Source organism: Rhinopithecus roxellana, chromosome 11, assembly GCF_007565055.1.
Source record: "Rhinopithecus roxellana isolate Shanxi Qingling chromosome 11, ASM756505v1, whole genome shotgun sequence".
In the NCBI taxonomy this organism is placed as follows: Eukaryota; Metazoa; Chordata; class Mammalia; order Primates; family Cercopithecidae; genus Rhinopithecus; species Rhinopithecus roxellana.
Window position 1 is genome coordinate 56,858,432 of NC_044559.1, and position 18,275 is coordinate 56,876,706.

Genomic DNA, 18,275 nt, shown 5'->3' on the forward strand with positions numbered 1-18,275 from the left:
GGACAACGTTGGGAGACCCCATCTCTACCAAAAAACAAAAAATTAGCCAGACATGATGGCCTGTGCCTGTAGTCCCGGTTACTCCAGAGACTGAGGTGGGAGGACAGGAGTTCAAGGCTGCAGTGAGCCATGATTGTACGTACTACTGTGCACTCCTGCTTGGGTGACAGAGTAAGATTCCATCTCTAAAAAAAATTAAAGAAGAGTAGAAAGTTTGATCTCTTTAATTTAAAGCACATGCCAAAGCCAAAACACAGTTTAAGAAAATTGAGTGTGTGTGGGCTCATAAGAACAATTATATGTATGCCACTTTTCTCAAAGAAATGATTTTAAAAAACAAATCGCAGAATTTTCAAAATTTTCAAAGTCAATTCGTAAGAATCGAAACGGAGTCAACCAGTTGTGTTATCTGTGCGGATCTTTCTGGTTAACGATGTGCTTGCATTTTCCTCTTCCAGCCGAACGCACGGCCAGCGGCGCAGAGCGGGCGGCACTCGGTGTCCGTGGAGGTGCAGATGCAGCGGCAGCGGCAGGAGGAGCGCGAAAGCTCCCAGCAGGCCCAGCGCCAGTACAGCTCTCTGCCTCGGTAGGAGGACGCCTGGCTGAGCCTCCAGATCCACCCCCCTGCCTTGGCCCTTTAGGAATGCGCTCCTTCCCAAATCGCTGGGGCCTCTCCAGCTTGCGCCTGGTAGCAATGGAGGAACCAATAAATGTCTGGTGGCTGCTGTTCCTTAGCGTGGGGGGCTGTCTTACTGCGAGGCCAGCGGAAATACCTATTGCAGGAGATGCCAGTATTTTCAACCACAAGCTCCCTAAAAAAGTGAAGCGACTGGTGTACTGGCTTCTTAGTATTGGCTCTCCTGCTTCCCGTGTGGACAAGACAGTATCTTCGTCTGAAAAATGGGAAGATAACCCTTATTTGGCATAGCACATAGGGTAATTAGAACCAATGACACTTCATAAATCCAGAGCTCCATAAAAGGATCGGGATATGCCGTGGTTGTGTGGGATCCGTGGTCCCAAACCTCACTCTCTTACTGTCCCATCATCACTGTTGTCACCCATGTTTAACTTTAGAGGGTCTCAGGGATGCTGAGCTTGTTAGCTGGGAACCAAGCAAGCAACCCTTACCTGCCTGCTCCCCAGGGGAGAGGCCTTGACCCAGTTCTCCGACAAAGGATCTCAGGTGACTGAGTGCCAGTACATTGAAATAGTGACTATTTTTCCATCAAAGTATTTCTTCCAGGCATAGTGAGGAATAAAAATATTGAAAAACATTCAGCTTTTTAAACTTCCCAAAGCAAGTGACTCCAGTAGCCACATTCTTATAGGCATTTGTTGCTGTATTTCAAAACCAGGGACAAAAATATTTTAAGTAGGAAAAGATTCATTTGCCATGTTGGTATCAGGTAGACTTTTGACTTTGAGCAAAACAGTTTTGGGGAGTTAGGAGACAAATGCTTATTTTGACTGACCAATGTAGATTGATCTTGATCAATTTCTAATAAAGATGAGTCCTGGCCAGGCATGGTGGCTCAGGTCTGTAATCCCAGCACTTTGGGAGGCTGAGGCAGGCAGATCATTTGAGCCCAGGAGTTCAAGACCAGCCTGGGAAACATGGCAAAACGCTGTCTCCATAAAAAATACAAAAATTAGCCAGGCATGGTGACACATGCCTGTAATCTCAGTTCCGTGGGAGGCTGAGATGGGAGGATCACTTGAGCCTGGGAAGCGGAGGTTACAGTGAGCCGAGATCACACCACTGCACTCCAGCGTGGGTGACAGAGCAAGACCCTATCTCAAAAAGACGAATTTCTTTACATGTTAATAATCACTGTAACAACCACAAGGGACTTCACCACATGGACACAGGTCAGCCAAGGGGACATGGAGTGGATGAGTCTCCATGGGCATGAGTGCCATCTGTTGAAGCAATTTATTCATTCAGTTGTTCTTTTTCAATCCATAAGGCTATGTATAACCCCTTTGAGTACTAAATTATTTTTTGCTTTAAAAAGGAGAATTGCCAGGTTCTTTAGCCTTCTCTAGGTAAGAGTCATTAGAGTTTTGGTCTTTATAGGACCTTTGATATAATCTTATCTTGTAAGGAAACAGCTCAGAGTAGGTAAATTTCCCCCAGCTCACACAGCTAGTAAGTCATTTTGCCAGCATTCAAACCTGAACCTGCCCATGTCCTAAACTATGATTTTATAAGGCCTGTTGCTATCAAGGATTTCTGTTCCCAAATTTTTTGGGACAGAGTCTTGTTCTGTTGCCCAGGCTGGAGTGCAGTGGCATGACTTTGGCTCACTGCAACCTCCGCCTCCCAGACTCAAGCAATTCTCATGCCTCAGCCTCCCAAGTAGCTGGGATTACAGGCGTGCACCACCTCACCTGGCTAATTTTTGTATCTTTAGTAGAGAAGGGGTTTGCCATGTTGTCCAGGCTGGTTTCGAACCTCTGGCCTCAAGTGATCTGCTCACCTTAGCCCCTCAAAGTGCTGGGATTACAGGTGTGAGCCACCATGCCTGGCCCCAAATTTGGGATATTAACAGGTACAAAGTTCCCCTCAATGCTCTCCTGCCCTTAGCATTTAGAAGGAGGTCACTGTGTGAATCAACCCAGTGAATCAAATGCCTAGGCACTTGAATTAGACATCAAGGTTCGTCTGTGTAAAATCCACCCTCCTCGCTGCACTGCCCCCCTCACCCGCCGCAGCCCAGCCAGTCTGTGTGGCTGCATTCCATCGGAAGGGTGAGCTGACAGCGTGGACCAGTTGGCCCACCTGGCACGGCCCTGCCTGCACGACCACACGGGTGGGCCAGGGCACTTCATAGCTTGTGTGGATGGTGTTGTCAGGGCAGGGGCTGTGTTCTTATTTTTATTGGCCAGTTGTTTGTCTTCATATATTTTGGCCATGCCTGAGAGTGTCTCTAAGGATTGAAGGAGAAACATAGCAAAGTGTGTATAATGAGAGCAGTGACGTGGGAGCTGCCAAGGGCTGAGAAAGGGAGGTGAGAGAGACAGCGGTGGGCGGCCAGAAAGGCAGGGCAATTGGAAGGGAGAAGAGGCGCTTGGGTCCCAGTCCTCACAAGAGGCAAAAGAGAAAGGCAGATGCTTCCACTGAATTTCTCCTGGTTGCATTGCAAAGTAGCTCATGCATTCCCAGCCGAACCTTTCGTCCTTGCCTTCCCATTCCTCTCCCTTCTTTACTCTCAGCCCTGACATCTCTTCCCTTCTCCGCCTCTCCCTGCGGAAGCGCCTGGTAGAAGTATCTATATATACACTGCAGAGGAGGGTTGCAGCCGCTACCGCTAGTGCCTCCGCTGTTATTTAGTGTTGCCCTAAATAACTACAGCTTTCCCTCTGGGTTAATTGTAGCTCCCTATTTTTAGTCATTTTATCCTATTTAGATATGAGAAAAGCAGACATCCTCAAAGAGTTATGTAAGTTTGGGCAGCGGAGGCTGGTAGGCTTCTGCAGTATCTTCTTGTCTTCCTTTAGAGAATAATTTATCAATGGGAATCTTCCTGTTTGTGAGGGAGATGAGGAACGCAGAACCCTGCGCCCAGCTTGATGCCTCACAAAGCAGCCCCACTCTGCGGCAGGCTGTGTGCAGAGATCTGAAGCAAGGGAAAGAAAGCAAACAGGAGGTCGGGGGGACTGCAGCCACCTCCATGAGCTTGAGTCAAGTCCAAGTTTCTGACATGTGATATTCTTCAAAGACACTTGACCTCTGCTTTTCGGATGTTGACAATTAACAGAGTTTTGTCTAAACAAGTTGGTATGGCATTAGAAACCAAAAAGATTACACACATAAAAATAGTATAGTTACAAAGTGGAGCATAAAATAAATGATCTGGGCTTTGTATCAGTTGCGTTAGATAAGGTGGTTTGAATTAGAGACATGTGTATGAGAAACAGTGGTTTGTAAATTGTAACTGTAAGTGAGAAACTACAGGTAGAATTCAAGTTACATTTTGGAATGTCAGTGAGAAACACTGGCCAGGTGGTAACACTAGTTGGCAGGAAAAAGGACCTATGTGGTGGCCCCACACTCAGTTCTCAATCAGAGTAGGATTCTTGTTTGTTTTTCTTTTTCTAAAATAATGTATTTTTTATTATAAATTATAGGCCAGGCGCAGTGGCTCACGCCTGTAATCCCAGCACTTTGGGAGGCCAGGGTGGGTGGATCACACGGTCAGGAGATAGAGACTATCCTGGCTAACACGGTGAAACCCCGTCTCTACTAAAAATACAAAACATTAGCCGGACGTGGTGGCGGGCGCCTGTAGTCCCAGCTACTCGGGAGGCTGAGGCAGGAGAATGGTGTGAACCCGGGAGGCGGAGCTTGCAGTGAGCCAAGATCGTGCCACTGCACTCCAGCCTGGGCAACAGAGCAAGACTCCATCTTAAAAAAAAAAAAAAAAAAATTATAAATTGACAGTTTGTATAATTTGTGGGGCACAAAGTGATGTTATAATTTATGAATACAGCATAAAATAATTGATTAAGCTTAACCAAGTTAGCTAACATATCCATCACCTCAAATATTTACTCTCTCAGCGTTGTGAAATGTACGATACTGTTATTACCTATACCTACCATGCTGTGCAGTAGAACAAACAGAAAAATTGCTCCTCTGTCACTGAGATCTGTACCCTGTGACGTCATCTTTCTTTAATTCCTACATTAGTTTCTTTCCTTAATATCCAAAAGGCAGCCCCCAAATGTAATAGAGGCGTGCGCAGTCACAGGCACTGGTAGAGAGACGTAAGGTTCTTGGTTTGGTGTTTCCCTTCATTTTCTTTTCCTGCCTCTCCATTTCTTGTTCTCCCCTCCCTCGGCTCCCTGTCTGCCGTGGTCTGACTTCCTCGAAAGCCTTATATACCTCACCCTCCAAGCTGTGTCTCTGCATCCTCCTGTGTTCTCTCCACGAACCCCATTTATTATGTCTCCAATCTACTTCCCAACTTCTTAGCCTCGCTCCTTCTGTCTTCCTCCATCTGTCTGTGTCCCTGTCACCCTGGTGGCTTAATGGCTTTCCTTAGGCATCAGATTTTTGGTTTGAGTCCTCTCCGTGCTGATGGTCTCCAGGCCATGTTGGAGGTGGTTGTAATCTTTAGGTGATAGTTATTGCCAAACTGCGATATGTACTTTGAGTGGATTCAGAAATGTCCAGGGGGCTCATTGCATGCAGGACCAGACAATCCTATGTGTTGGTTATAAAGAAATTCAGCGAAAGGAGATTGATGTTTTGTTGCTGTTGTTATCCATGACCTTAGCCAAGGGCTCACAGTACAGTGGGAAGAACGTGGCCTTCCCTCTGATGTCTGCAGCAGTGTGCTGAATTGCCCTCAATTAGCAAGGGCTCCTTTCTCCTCTGTTGCGTTTCTGTGTCTTGGCATCTCTACTCAATCCCTCCAACCAAGGAAGGGAAAGCTTACTTTAAAAAACAATTTTTGGCCAGGCAGAGTGGCTCATGCCTGTAATCTGAGGACTATGGGAGGCTGAGGTGGGCGGATCACTTGAGTTCAGGAGTTCAAGACCAGCCTGGTCCAACGTGGTGAAATCCCATCTCTACTAACAATACAAAAATTAGCCAGGTATGGTGGTGCGCTCCTGTAATCCCAGATACCCAGGAGGCTGAGGCAGGTGAATCCCTTGAACCCAGGAGGTAGAAGTTGCAGTGAGCCAAGATTGCACCAGTATACTCCACCCTGGGCAAAAGAGTGAGGCTCTGTCTCAAAAACAAAATAATTAAATTAAAAACAACATTTTTGTTTGGTCAAAAAGATGCCTCTCTAAATCCAGAGCCTTTTTTTCTTTTTTTCCTTTTTTAGAGATGGGATCTCACTTTGTCACCCAGGCTGCAGTGCAGTGGAGCAATCACGGCTCACTGCAGCCTCAACCTCCTGGGCTCAAGCACTTCTCCCACCTCAGCCACCCAAGTAGCGGGGTACAGGCACCCGTCACCACACCTGGCTGATTTTTTCAAAACATTTTTTGTAGAGGTAGGGGTCTCACTGTGTTACCCAGGCTGATCTCAAACTCCTGGCCTCAAACAGTCCTCCCACCTCATCCTCCTAAAGTTCTGAGATTACAGGCCTGAGCCACCACACCCAGGCTCAGAGCCTAATCTTTGAAGGCAGAATGACTTTGTCTTCAAACTACTCCTCTGGGACCTGTTAGTCAATCATTTACTGAGTGCAAGTCACTTTTCTAAGCACTTTACGTGTGTTATTTCATTTCTTTCTCCCCACAACCTTTCAAGGTTAGAGATTATGACTGTTTCACAGGTAAGGTGACTTGAGCCCAGTGAGCGTAACTCTCCCAGAGTCGCACAGCCAGGCAGAGGTAGGCTCAGGATTTGAATCTACGTTGCTCTGAGCCTAAGTCACTCTCCCACCTCGCCCTGCTGCCTGGATGCCTGGTTTCCTAGTGCAGGAAACTCTTATTGTCCATTTCCTTCCCTTGGTCTCTACAATTGGCCCATTTCTCATTCTGTCCTTAATCAAGAGCATATAGATACTGCTAACTTCCTTACCAAGGAAGTGTGTGTGTGTGTGTGTGTGTGTGTGTGTGTGTGTGTGTCTGTCTGTCTGTCTGTCTTATGTGCATTTTACCCACATATCTTACTTCAGACCTCAGGGCAGTCTGCTTCCTTCTCTCTTTACTGATTAATTTGAAGAAAATTTTAGCTACAAAAAATTCATTCTCCCATATTGTTGTAATTTCCATCCCTAACAAACCTTGAGTGAATTCTCCCTGTTTAAATCTAGAAAGACTGTCTTCCGGGGATGATACAGAATCCACTTAGGGTGCACAACCTCCATAGCACGAAACCTGGGGCTCCATGGAGCTGGGGAGGAAGGGAGTTGATGGATCTTAGTAGGCCAGGGATGAAAAAGAGGTGAAATGTCTGCAGGCTATTTCTGATTATCTTCAAACTGATAACTCATAAAGGAATCCCATTTTTGTTGCTGTAATATCAGTCACAAGTTCCTTGTTTTAATTAAAGTTTCATGATTAATGTCAAATCCCTGGTTTCATACCGGCATTTTCCAACAGTCTTGTCTCTGGGCAGATTAATTTATGACTTTTTAAGTGAAGATAATCAGTGCTTTAGGCAAATAAACAATTCCATCACATCTAAGGATTCTTGCCTGGGCTGACTGTACAAATGGTTCAGTCTTCCCTTAAAAGAGACCCAGACATGCTATAGAATGCTCATGCAGTCATCATCATAGCCAGCGGCAATGCTGGACATTACGGTCATTTTCCTTACTGAAAATGTTTCCGACTACATTTTAGGCCATATGGAAAATGGGTGGATTTCCCTCCAAACCATATTGACGCAATTCTGAATGTTCAAAAATGCAAATTGCATCGTTCCTGCAGGAGATGCAGTGGCTTCCCAGACCTTCTTTTCCTTCCATGAGTGTTTTTGTGAACATTCAGCTGTGTTGTGTATGTTGATGGAAAGGGCTGAGCAATACATACTGTCGCCAAATGATTTTCTTATTGATAAATGGAGCAATATATTTTGTTTTATTACTCAATTGTCTCTCCCCCTCTTCCATTTTCAAGGCAAAAAAATTAGGGCATGTCTTCCTTTCTGGCACAGAATTGTTTTACTTCATCATAGCCAATCTTACTGTAAATTCATAAAACCATCTAGAGACTTGATAGTAAATTAAAGATGTTTCAAAACAATAATGTTTCCTGGAAATCATGCGCAACCCTGTTGCAGAAGTGGTAAGAATTTGAAATTTTCATATGACTCTGATTTACTTCCCTATCCTGGGGCGACAGAAAGCAAGTTAAGTAGGTTACCCTGGGCTTTGGTGAAGGTAAATGTGTAAGAAAATAGTGCTTACTCTACAGACTTCTGGACTCTCCCTCCAATCTCGATGAGCAAGTATCCTGGAGAGTGTAAGTTGCTGACATACACAACTCGAAAGCCAGAGCTTTAAGGGACTGCCTGTTGCATTTTTTATCGTAAAGGAGTCTAGACTTAAATCTTTCATAACCGAACCCACATTGTAATCCATTACATGTACTTCATATTAGCTAGTGCTTCTGGCATTATGGTGGCAGCTGTGTAAAATATTTGCTGTGCTTGTTTAGAATTGAATTGTAATGTTCTAAAGTGAGGAGTTATTCCTACCATGGAAGCTGCCAAACCTCTAATACTTCTCTGCTTTGCCAGTGTGTCTAAATTGCAGGAGATATTGGTACCCTAAGCAGAACAGACACAACCTGCTCAGACACAGGAAGATGACTCTCTTTTTAAGTAGCTGCATAGTCTAGTTCTCTCTCCTGTTTACTCATTGTTAGTTTAGTTGTCTAAGACTGTGTGCTTGCTGAGGACAGTCATTTTTGAATTCTCCAGCCGCCCCTATCACAGTGTCTGGCATGTGATAAGAGAACAGGAATATTTATTGAAACATGAAAAAGCATATTCCATCCCATCCTGCCCCCTTTCCTCCCTCTCCCTCCTTCTTCCTACCCTCACACTAACGTTTGCTTTTGCTTTCTAGGCAAAGCAGGAAAAACGCCAGCTCGGTCTCCCAGGACTCTTGGGAGCAGAACTACTCCCCCGGGGAAGGCTTCCAGAGTGCCAAAGAGAACCCCAGGTACTCCAGCTACCAAGGCTCCAGGAACGGCTACCTGGGAGGACACGGCTTCAACGCCAGGGTCATGCTGGAAACTCAGGAGCTCCTTCGCCAGGAACAGAGGCGGAAGGAGCAGCAGATGAAGAAGCAGCCTCCTTCCGAGGGGCCCAGCAACTATGACTCGTATAAGAAAGTCCAGGACCCCAGTTACGCCCCTCCCAAGGGGCCTTTCCGGCAAGATGTGCCGCCCTCCCCTTCTCAGGTTGCGAGGCTGAACAGACTTCAGACTCCTGAGAAAGGGAGGCCTTTCTATTCCTGAGCGCGCAAAGAACAGATGCTTCATGTCACGCAATAAAAGACATTTTCCTAGACAGACTTGTATTTTGGGAGTTTTTTTAAAACCTCGATGGTACTATGGAGTATTTCTGTTGTTAGTATCAGTGCCTTTAAGCGGTATAGGCAAAGAAATGGAAGGCCTTAATGTCTTTGCCACGATGTCTCACGTGTCTGTTTCATGGAAGGATTTCCCACCCTGTGACAATCATCTGTTCGAGGCGTTCACGTGCTGTGCGCCTCTCCACAGTGCCGGGAGTCTCGGCCCAACTCATGCGCTGTCCGCGGCTTGGTTATAGCGTCCCTGCACCACGTGCGAGACAAATTCACCTGACGCGGAGGATGACGCGCGGCCCTGTTTCTCCCTCTAAGTTCTCTGAGCTGTGAGATGACATCTCAGTCTCTGGAGGAGGAAAAGTGGGCGACATACACCAAAAATTGGGGCTTTCTGGTACTTCACAGCACAGCCATTTGTCATACTTTATCATCAGTGTGGTTTTCTCTTTCCTTTCTCAGCTCCCTGTGACGGGAGAGTCGGTCATCCTATTACAGAAGCTAAGCCATAGTCCAACATTGTTTGGTTACCATGAGGGTCCTTTTGTAACTGCCTTATAACTCAACATTACCAATAAAGCGATGATCCTAGTCTGCGTTTATACATAGGCTTGTTCGGTCCTGTTCCTGACGCGTGGGTTGAGCCACCACAGCTCTGTGTGGGGAACGTGGGAGACGGGAGTGGCTCCTGCGGGGGGAAGCTGGGCGTGTCATTGGCCCCGTGTCTATCAGGATGGGAGAGCTAAGAAAGAAATTCTCCTAGGAAGAGCTCATGGCCCAGTACATCCCAGTAATTATTTTCATTAGTTTTTGTTCTGACAGCTTGTCAGGAAGGCCACAGAATAGGACAGAGATAAACCAGACGGTCATTTTGATCTCTCTACGGCTTTTCAAGTCAGAGGCAATTGATGCTTGTGTAATGCATCCACACACTGCATATCTGACTGGAGATGCCACGCTCCTAAGTAATTCTGCCATGAAACATGAAAGACAAAAAAAGCCATTACACATCACACAGAGAACATTTTCGGGTCCCACAGCGGCGGTGGCAGGAAGCTCACTCTCGCGTCAGTATTTGAGTGTGTGTGTGGGTCTCGGGGACCTCGGTGGCTCCCACCTTCCTTCATCGTTCTGAACATCCTGTATTGTAAACCGTGGCTGGGTTGCCAAAGTGCCTGTGAATTCTGATGTGGAAAAAGCTGGAGGTGAAAGCTCAGCATACCATGTATTCACTTTAAAAACAGAAAAAAAGACGTGTATGGATATGCCTATTTTTTTATTGGCACATTGTATTTTTGTGTTGACTTGTTTTTAGAAATGATGTGTCCACACACATACCTGTGTCTCTTCTGCACTTCTGTGTCATGGTTCTGTTTCTTAATAATGTGCGGCAGTGTCTAAGTGGCATTACCAGTGTATGTGCAGTGACCTTGGATGACAGTGGCTCTTTCTCACAGCCTCCCCTGAGCTGTGAGAAACAGCTTTCTCTGTACATATGCGGCTCCTAATAAAAGGCATATTTCTTCCTGTTCTTTTGGTGTCTCTGATGTTCCTGGGCAACCTTGCCTAGCTGGGGTTTTTTAAAAGGTATATTAACAGATGTGATTTTTAAAAAATATATTTAGAGAAAGTTGGAAGTTTCCTCACATCTGAGGAAAATGTGCATGAAACGGGGCAGGAGAACCCTGGGGCGAACTCTTGGATGAGGATGGAGAGGGGGGACTCACCTGTCCCTTGGAAAAGATGGTCCCCATTATGACATCATTCTCACTCTTAGTCCATTAAGACAATATACAGTCTTACAGTTGGAAGTCTCAAAGTGGGAAGTTTGCAAACACAGGAGCTGGTGGTTGATTGCGTATTTGAGCACCTGAGGAGAGGGGAAGGGGAGACAGAAGAACCTTCAAGAGTCCACTGCAAGGCCCAGGCTGCCTAAAGAAGCCTGAGGAGTTCTGAATTGAAGGAGCCAGTACAGCTCGAACTAAATCAAAAAACTACACAGAAAGCAACATGATATTCCCATGATTGCCCTTTGCACCCTTGGAATCATCCTAGCAAGCCAGATGTTTTGATTGTCCTGGCCTTGAGTCCTGTGAGCCCAGAGAAAGGTCCAGATTTGAGTCCACTTCCAATACAAACCTGGTTCTTACTTCCCAAATTACAAAGTAAGGTTTTGCTATTTCTTTGAGAGGGATGCCCACAAATATGCGTGTGGTGTTTTGAAGGCATAAAGGGTGTTATGTCCCTAGGTATGTCTTGTGCACAAATATAGGAGATTTGGTCCCCACGCAAATGGCAGGCTTTGTGAGGACCTGTCAAAAATGCCCTCTTGTGGAGCACCTAGCATCAGTGGGTTGTCATAGCAACTCTCATCCTGTCACTACATCCAAATTCTGTCACCTCAAGATTAGGAATGAGGGGTGCGTGGCAAGCCAAGGCAATACCACCTCCTTGGTTCTTTCAAGCATTCCAGGTGTGGAGTGAAAAGGGAAGATGGACAGGTTTGTTCATTTCCTCCCTGGGCAGGAGGCCCATTGCCAATACCAAAACACATGGCTTATTTGTCTCAACTGACAGTGGACAGCAGAGTAGGAGAGGCAATAATCGCACGGTGGGGACCCAAGGCACAAAGGGACCTGTGGGTTGAAACTGACAGTTTGAGCAGCACTGGGAAGAGAAGTAGGAATGGTCCACAGAGAAGTCAAAATAGGCTCCATGAAGCAATCTTGACTCAGTCGACCAGCCTCCTGGCTTCAGGACCTTTTGCTAAGACTCAAGGGTATCCCCTGGGAGGGTGTGTCCCAAGGAGGAGCGGCCCAGGTGCTGTCGAGATGGGCACTGGGATCTGCCCAGTTCCCTCAGAAGCCGCAATTGCATGAAAGGAGAGCAAGGGAGACCCTGGAGCCCACTCTCGGATGAGGATGGAGGTGGGGGAACTCACCTGTCCTTTGGAAAAGATGGTCTCCACTATGCCATCATTTCCACTCTTAGTCCATTAAGACAGTATATAGTCATTTGTATTAGAAATTATAAAAATACTGCATAGCATATCTATATTATATGTAATTGAAGCACTGCCATCCACCTTCTCTTTCTGTGGTCAGACCGAGGACAGCTCAAAGGTCAAAGTGTTAGGGTTCAATCATTTGGCGGTTCATGGCCAGGGAGGATTTCACCAAGGGTTTTATTACTGGCAATGCATGAGGAGGACACAAGAGATAGTTCCCAAAAGCAGTACCTCCCTGAACGGAGGTGAAAATGGCTTTTATTGGGCTAGTGAGCTGAGTCATCGTATGTCAAGCTTGTCCAATCCGCAGCCCAAGGGCCACATGTGGCCCAGGATGGCTTTGAATGCGGCCCAACACAAATTCATAAACCTTCTGAAAATGTTAGGAGATTTTTTTTTGCGATTTAAAAAAAATTTTTTTAGCTCATCAGCTATCGTTAATGTTAGTGTATTTTATGTGTGGCCCAAGACAATTCTTCTTCCAGTGTGGCCCAGGGAAGCCAAAAGATTGGACACCCCTGTGAGGTGGAGTAAGGATGGTGCAGGGACAGTCATTGATCATGCTTCTACATCCCTTGCATGGGTAGAAAATGGCAAATAAGTTCCTCCCTGGTTGGGGTGTTTAGTGCAGTAAGGAGAAGAGTTCACCAAAGTTCCCTCCAACTCAGGCACTTCTGGATCCAACTAGTTTTTATTTTGCTGGGTCTGGGCTGCTTCCTGGAACTTTTGTGAAATAAGGAGAACTCAGGGTGCAACAGTTACCAGTGGGCACTTTTCCACAGGTTCCCAGAAAACCCGAGGACCCTGGGTTACAAAAGCACCCCACAATTAACAGGGCTGCCCCAGAACAGGGCAGAGAGTAGGACCCCAACTTCTCTGTGTTTCTGCCAATGAAGTCCAATAGATCCAATGAGAGAGGGTAAACCCAATGAATTTTCTGTTTCATGGAGTTGGGATAGTTAGTTTTATTTCAAACCCATTTTGAAAAGGGGTGGAAAATAAGCAAACCACTTTGTGATCATTGGCCATAAGAAGTATCACAATGAGGAGACAGTGAGTGGGAGACCAGGCATCCCGGTGACTTCTCTGTCCACGCCATTGCCCTTGTTTCACCCACATATGGCAGTCATCAAGAATGCTGCCCTGTGCCAGTATTTTTTATTAGAAAGTGCACACATTTGCATATTCACATAACAGGTATATGTAGTTTTGCATACGTCATTCTATCTTTGGTTATTTTAATGGGTTTCTTATTTCATACAAAGAGTCCTTAAAGCTCAGGTGTTTCTGAAACCAATCTAGGATGAGGCAGGTACTTCTTACTTTCTGACTTTGTTTGCTAGTCATGGAAGAGTAAGTCATGAGGTTCAACTGCCCACCTCCAGGTACATTCCATTAGAAACGCCTTCCTTCCGATAGCACAGTGTACCATACCTTTAAATGTCTAGTTAACAGTCAGCTTTTTTCTTCTTCTGGGGTGGGGAGGAGGGAACAAAGATTACTTGGAAAATGACATGTCAGGTAAGGAGATAATCTTTTCTTCAGAGACAGGATATCATCTTAATAAGGCAGCTAATAAGAACATTCACAGGTCAGAAAGTGAGAGTGACGGAGATGCTTTAATGGAAAACCACCTTCAGCTCTGAGTAATGATTAGATCACAAAAGCTGGTGGAATAAAATTGACTTTTCTTAATGTGTCAGGGATGAGAGTTGTAATTCTGAACATAAGCTTTAAAGAATTTTTTTTAAACAAGATACTGATATTCTGCTTTGGTGCCTATGGGGGAAAGGGAAGATTCTCATTGCATCCCATATAGAAGGATTTTTTTCCCCCTTGAGACAGAGTCTTGCTTTCTTGCCCAGGCTGGAGTGCAGTGGTGCAATCTCAGCTCACTGCAACCTCAGCCTCTTAGGATCAAGTGATTCTCCTGCCTCAGCCTCCCAAGTAGCTGGGATTATGTATGAACCACCACGCCTGGCTGATTTTTGTTATTTTTAGTAGAGACGGGGTTTCACCATGTTGGCCAGGCTGGTCTCGAACTCCTGACCCCAGGCAATCCCCCTGCCTCAGCCTCCCAAAGTGCTGAGATTACAGGGGTGAGCCATCACACCCAGCTAGATGGGTTCTTGTCTCCAGAATTTAGCATCTTTCTTGCCAGCAGGCATCCCTCTCCTCTCCTAGGCTTTCATACTCCATTCAGCAAAGTAGAAGCCAATGGATGTCCTCTGTCCATAAATTTAGTTGCCTTCAGTTAAGTCCCACCATAAGCCCCATCACAGGGAATTTCACTTTCACACTTGATCTTAGCCAAAAAAGACATGATAGGGAATTTCACCTTTAAAGAATTCCATTATGGATCCCCTAAGATCAAAAATCCTTTCCTGAAGAAGATAACCGCTTTTCTTCATTACTTTTTTTCCCCTTCTGAGCTCCGATTTAAATCATCAGTTTTTATTTCCTGATTTGTATGTTTTTTAAGCACATTGTATCTGTGCTGGCCTGCCCCACTCCGGATGGGTCTGTTTAATGCTGGACATGGGAGAAGAGGGCAGGAGGCAAGGAACTGAGTCCTCCCACTGTGAAGCTGAACAATTCCTCATCTTTCCTGCTTAGCACTTACTTGCTCATAGGATCAATTAAATGTGTGAAAACACCTTTTTTTTCTGAATTGCACAGTGAACTGCTGAGTCACCTCACACCTTTGCTGGCTTAGAAAAGCCATTTCGAGTTTGTTCCTAGATGCTGTGGATGCCTCTCGATGATCTGATCCCGCAGGGTGTCGGCAGCCTCAGCAGATCGTCTGCAGGAGGAGGGAGCATGAGCAGGGGCCCTTCTTCGCTTGCTGGAGGCAGTCTCCCCTCTTGTGAGAAGGTTCCTTCTGAAACTGAGGTTTGGCTTCCATGAGGGATTTTATGATGCAAATATTTTAAGTACAACTTTGAAGGTTTTGCCATTAAAAACAGCTTCGCATGGCTCTGGGCCCAGCTGACTGCAAACTATGAGGGGGAAATTGCCATAGATTGCTGGCAAGTGACAGAAGGAAAACAACACAAACTTCTAAACCAGTGGTGACCCGGGCTAATGATCTGGTTGCAGGGTTCAGTTCGTATCTGACTTGAGTTTACCCAGCTCGAGTTGTCAGCAGCAACGTATGCATTGCAGTTGTTTACGGTGGGATTAAATGGGTAAAAACGTTGGCTGACAACACTGAGATGGGTCAGATTAGGGTTCGCCAAAGAACGTGGGATGTTTTGGAATACAGTAAACCTTTGAACTCATAAAGCCTCAAAGTGAATTTGCTGTGCACATGCCCTGACTTGGAGCTCCATTTCCAAACTTGCTTTAATTTTATCTGCTTGGCTTGACTTCTATCCAGGCCCAAGGGGCTCCCATTCCGGTCCCAGCAACCAAAGCATTCCCGCAAAATATGAACCTGCAAAGTCCACTCCTGGCTTCTCATTTGTTTTGGTGGATTTATTTGCGTAGCACTTTACAATTTGCAAAACATTCCCATCTTTTCCTCTTGAGTCCCCAAACCCTGGGAAGCAGGCTAGGGAAATGATAGTTCAATTTTACACACGAGGAGACTGAGAAACCAAGAATTTGACACTTGCCAGGTGATGAGTGGCTCAATGAGAACTCAAAACTCATTGTCCCAACTGTGACCCCTACTTGTGATGTAACACTTTTATCAAATAAAAATATTTTACTTTAGGCAATTTTAAATTCCTTACTTGATGGTCATTGTACTTTTTGTTGATGAGGAAAATAAGCACAACATAAAGTATAAACAAATACAAAATTAGTAATCCTTTGAAAATAAATTTTATGGGTATGATGAAAGGTTCAAGCCTTTAATCCCAACACTTTGGGAGGTCAAGCGGGAGGCCAAGAGTTTGAGACTAGCCTGGGCAATATAGCAAGACCCCCATCTCTATAAAAAGTAAAAAAAACAAAACATTAGCCAGGCATGGCAGCATGCGCCTATAGGCCTAACTACTTGGGAGGATGAGATGGGAGGTTTGGTTGAGCCGTGGAGTTCAAGGCTGCAGTGAGCTATGATCACATCATTGCACTCTAGCCTGGGCAACAGAGCAAGACCACGTCTTTAACATTTTTTTTTTTTTAATTTAAAGCTGGGCACAGTGGTTCACACCTGTAATCCCAGCACTTTGGGAGGCTGAGGCACGTGGATCACTTGAGGTCAGGAGTTCGAAACCAGCCTGGTTAACATGATGAAACCCCGTCTCTACTAAAAATACAAAAAACAAAAACAAATTAGCTGGGTGTGGTGGTGCATACCTGTAATCCCACCTACTAGGGAGGCTGAGGCAAGAGAATCGCCTGAACCCAGAAGGTGGAGGTTGCAGTGAACCAAGATCATGCCCCTGCATTCTAGCTTGGGCAACAGAACAAGAATCCATCTAAAAAAATTTTTTTTTAATTTAAAATATTTTATGAATCATAACACTATTTATATTATAAAATTACATATTATATATGTATGTAAATGCATTGTACATATATACATATAATGGTTCATTTACACTTCAGGCACTGGGTGTCATAAATTTGAAAAGTCTACTGAAATAGACATTTTAGCCAGGCTTCCATGTGGCTGTGCAGAGCCTCCTAGGCTCCCTTGCTGGTGAACATAGTTTCATGCTCTACCTTATCTGCTTCAGTGTTTAAGACCCTGAGACCAGAAGGGGTTCATTTCTAAGCCAGGTTTCAAGGTTGAGAAAAGAAAGAGTTAAGTGATAATGTTGGAAACTGAGGAGGATCTGAAACATGAGGAAAGCAGGGCGCAGCAGAACGCAGAAGGGCCATGACGAAACGCCAGTTCCTCACAGTCGGGCTTCTGTAGCAGATGCAAAAATGGGCCTCGGATGCTAATCCAAAATAGCAAAGATCGCTGGGAGATTGTGAAACAATAACAATTTGCATTAAATCATCAGCTGCTTTCAGCACAGATGGGAAAAGCCTGTTACAAAATGTTGTAAGACATTTGCAGTGGGTTTCAAGCTGGACAGGCATTAAAAACATTCTTGAGCTTTTCATGTTGGGAATAAAAATGTAAATCATTTTTAGCGAGGATTTTTTTTTTTAACATACCATTTTGTCTTTGTATTTTATTTTATTTTGGGAAAGGAGACGACATAGTAATAGCCAACGGGAAATGATCCATTTACAGAGTTGGATAGATAACATTTATCTTCAAAGAGGTAGAATATTAATTATGCATACATAGAAAGAAACTTTGAGCTCTGAGACATTCCCAATGAAACGATGGCTTATTTCACTCAAGATCCTAATCAAGCACACACAGTTCCCGTATCTGAGAGAGAAACACTGCCAGTTGCTAACGTGCCTGCTTTTCTGGGTCAGTTTCAGAGCATGGAGGCAGAGTTGGGGAAGCCAGCTCCGACTGGAGGGCCTCTCTCTGGAAGCTCTCTAGGACTGGCTCGCGGGTTTGGCCCTGAGAGCACGGGCCCTTCTCTTCCATTGCGCCTTCAAATGGACTGTGGGGGCCGGAAGGCAGGAGCCAGGAGCTGATGCAGCAGGCCCATCTCCCGTGATCCCACGCCCCTGGAGAAGAGACTAGACAGCCACAGACTCTCAGCGTCTGGAAGGACTCGCTGGCCTAGGGAAACGAGTTTCCAATAACTAATCCAGCTGAACGAGGCACTTCCCTTGGCTTCGGCTCTCCTTCCCGTAAGCCAGGAAATATTCTCTCCATTCATTTGGCGATGGCTCATCAGGGACTTCTAATCTCGGACTGGTTACTCTGCAGACTACACTGGTATCTTCTGCTCTGTATCCTAAGTCCTTTTAGTGGTTCCCTCTGGACTAATTGAAACTCAGAGATATCCTGTGTGTGTGATTTGTTCAAGGTAATTGTAAGGCCACAAAGAAGCCAATATTGATTTTTTTTTAAGATGCCACTTTATGTGGCCTGAAATTTACTACATAGAATACGCAGTCAGTTTAGGGAAAATAATTATCTCATATTCATTTACTCATTCATTCATTCATTCATTCACGGCTCCTGCTGTAGGACAGGTGCCATGTAGACGCTGGAAACTCACTAGGGAATGACCCAGTCTTATGCTAACGGGGAATAGCCAGGCTGTGTCACGTTCAGAGAGTGATGCTTGGCACAGAGAAAATAAAGCAGGATTCAGGACTAGGAAGTGAGAAGGAGCAGACGGGTTGGAGTTGGGGGATCTGTGTTGTATGAGACTAGGGTGTTTTCAGTA

The 18,275-nt window shown here is 45.3% G+C and overlaps 1 protein-coding gene across 9 annotated transcripts in view; it reads left to right on the forward strand.

Moving 5' to 3' along the window:
* PARD3 (par-3 family cell polarity regulator) overlaps nucleotides 1-10,536 on the forward strand; it is a 341,196-nt gene extending 330,660 nt beyond the window's left edge. For 4 of the 9 annotated variants that reach the window (XM_030940997.1, XM_030940998.1, XM_030940999.1 and 1 more), the window contains 2 exons: nucleotides 459-586; nucleotides 8,544-9,607. In XM_030940997.1, the coding sequence (XP_030796857.1) occupies nucleotides 459-586; nucleotides 8,544-8,937 (522 nt within the window). In that variant the 3' untranslated portion in view covers nucleotides 8,938-9,607. Of the gene's footprint in view, nucleotides 1-458; nucleotides 587-8,543 lie in introns of all 9 variants that reach the window. The other 5 variants (XM_030941003.1, XM_030941000.1, XM_030941001.1 and 2 more) reach the window with 3 other exon arrangements.
* The last annotated feature ends 7,739 nt before the right edge of the window (nucleotides 10,537-18,275 follow it).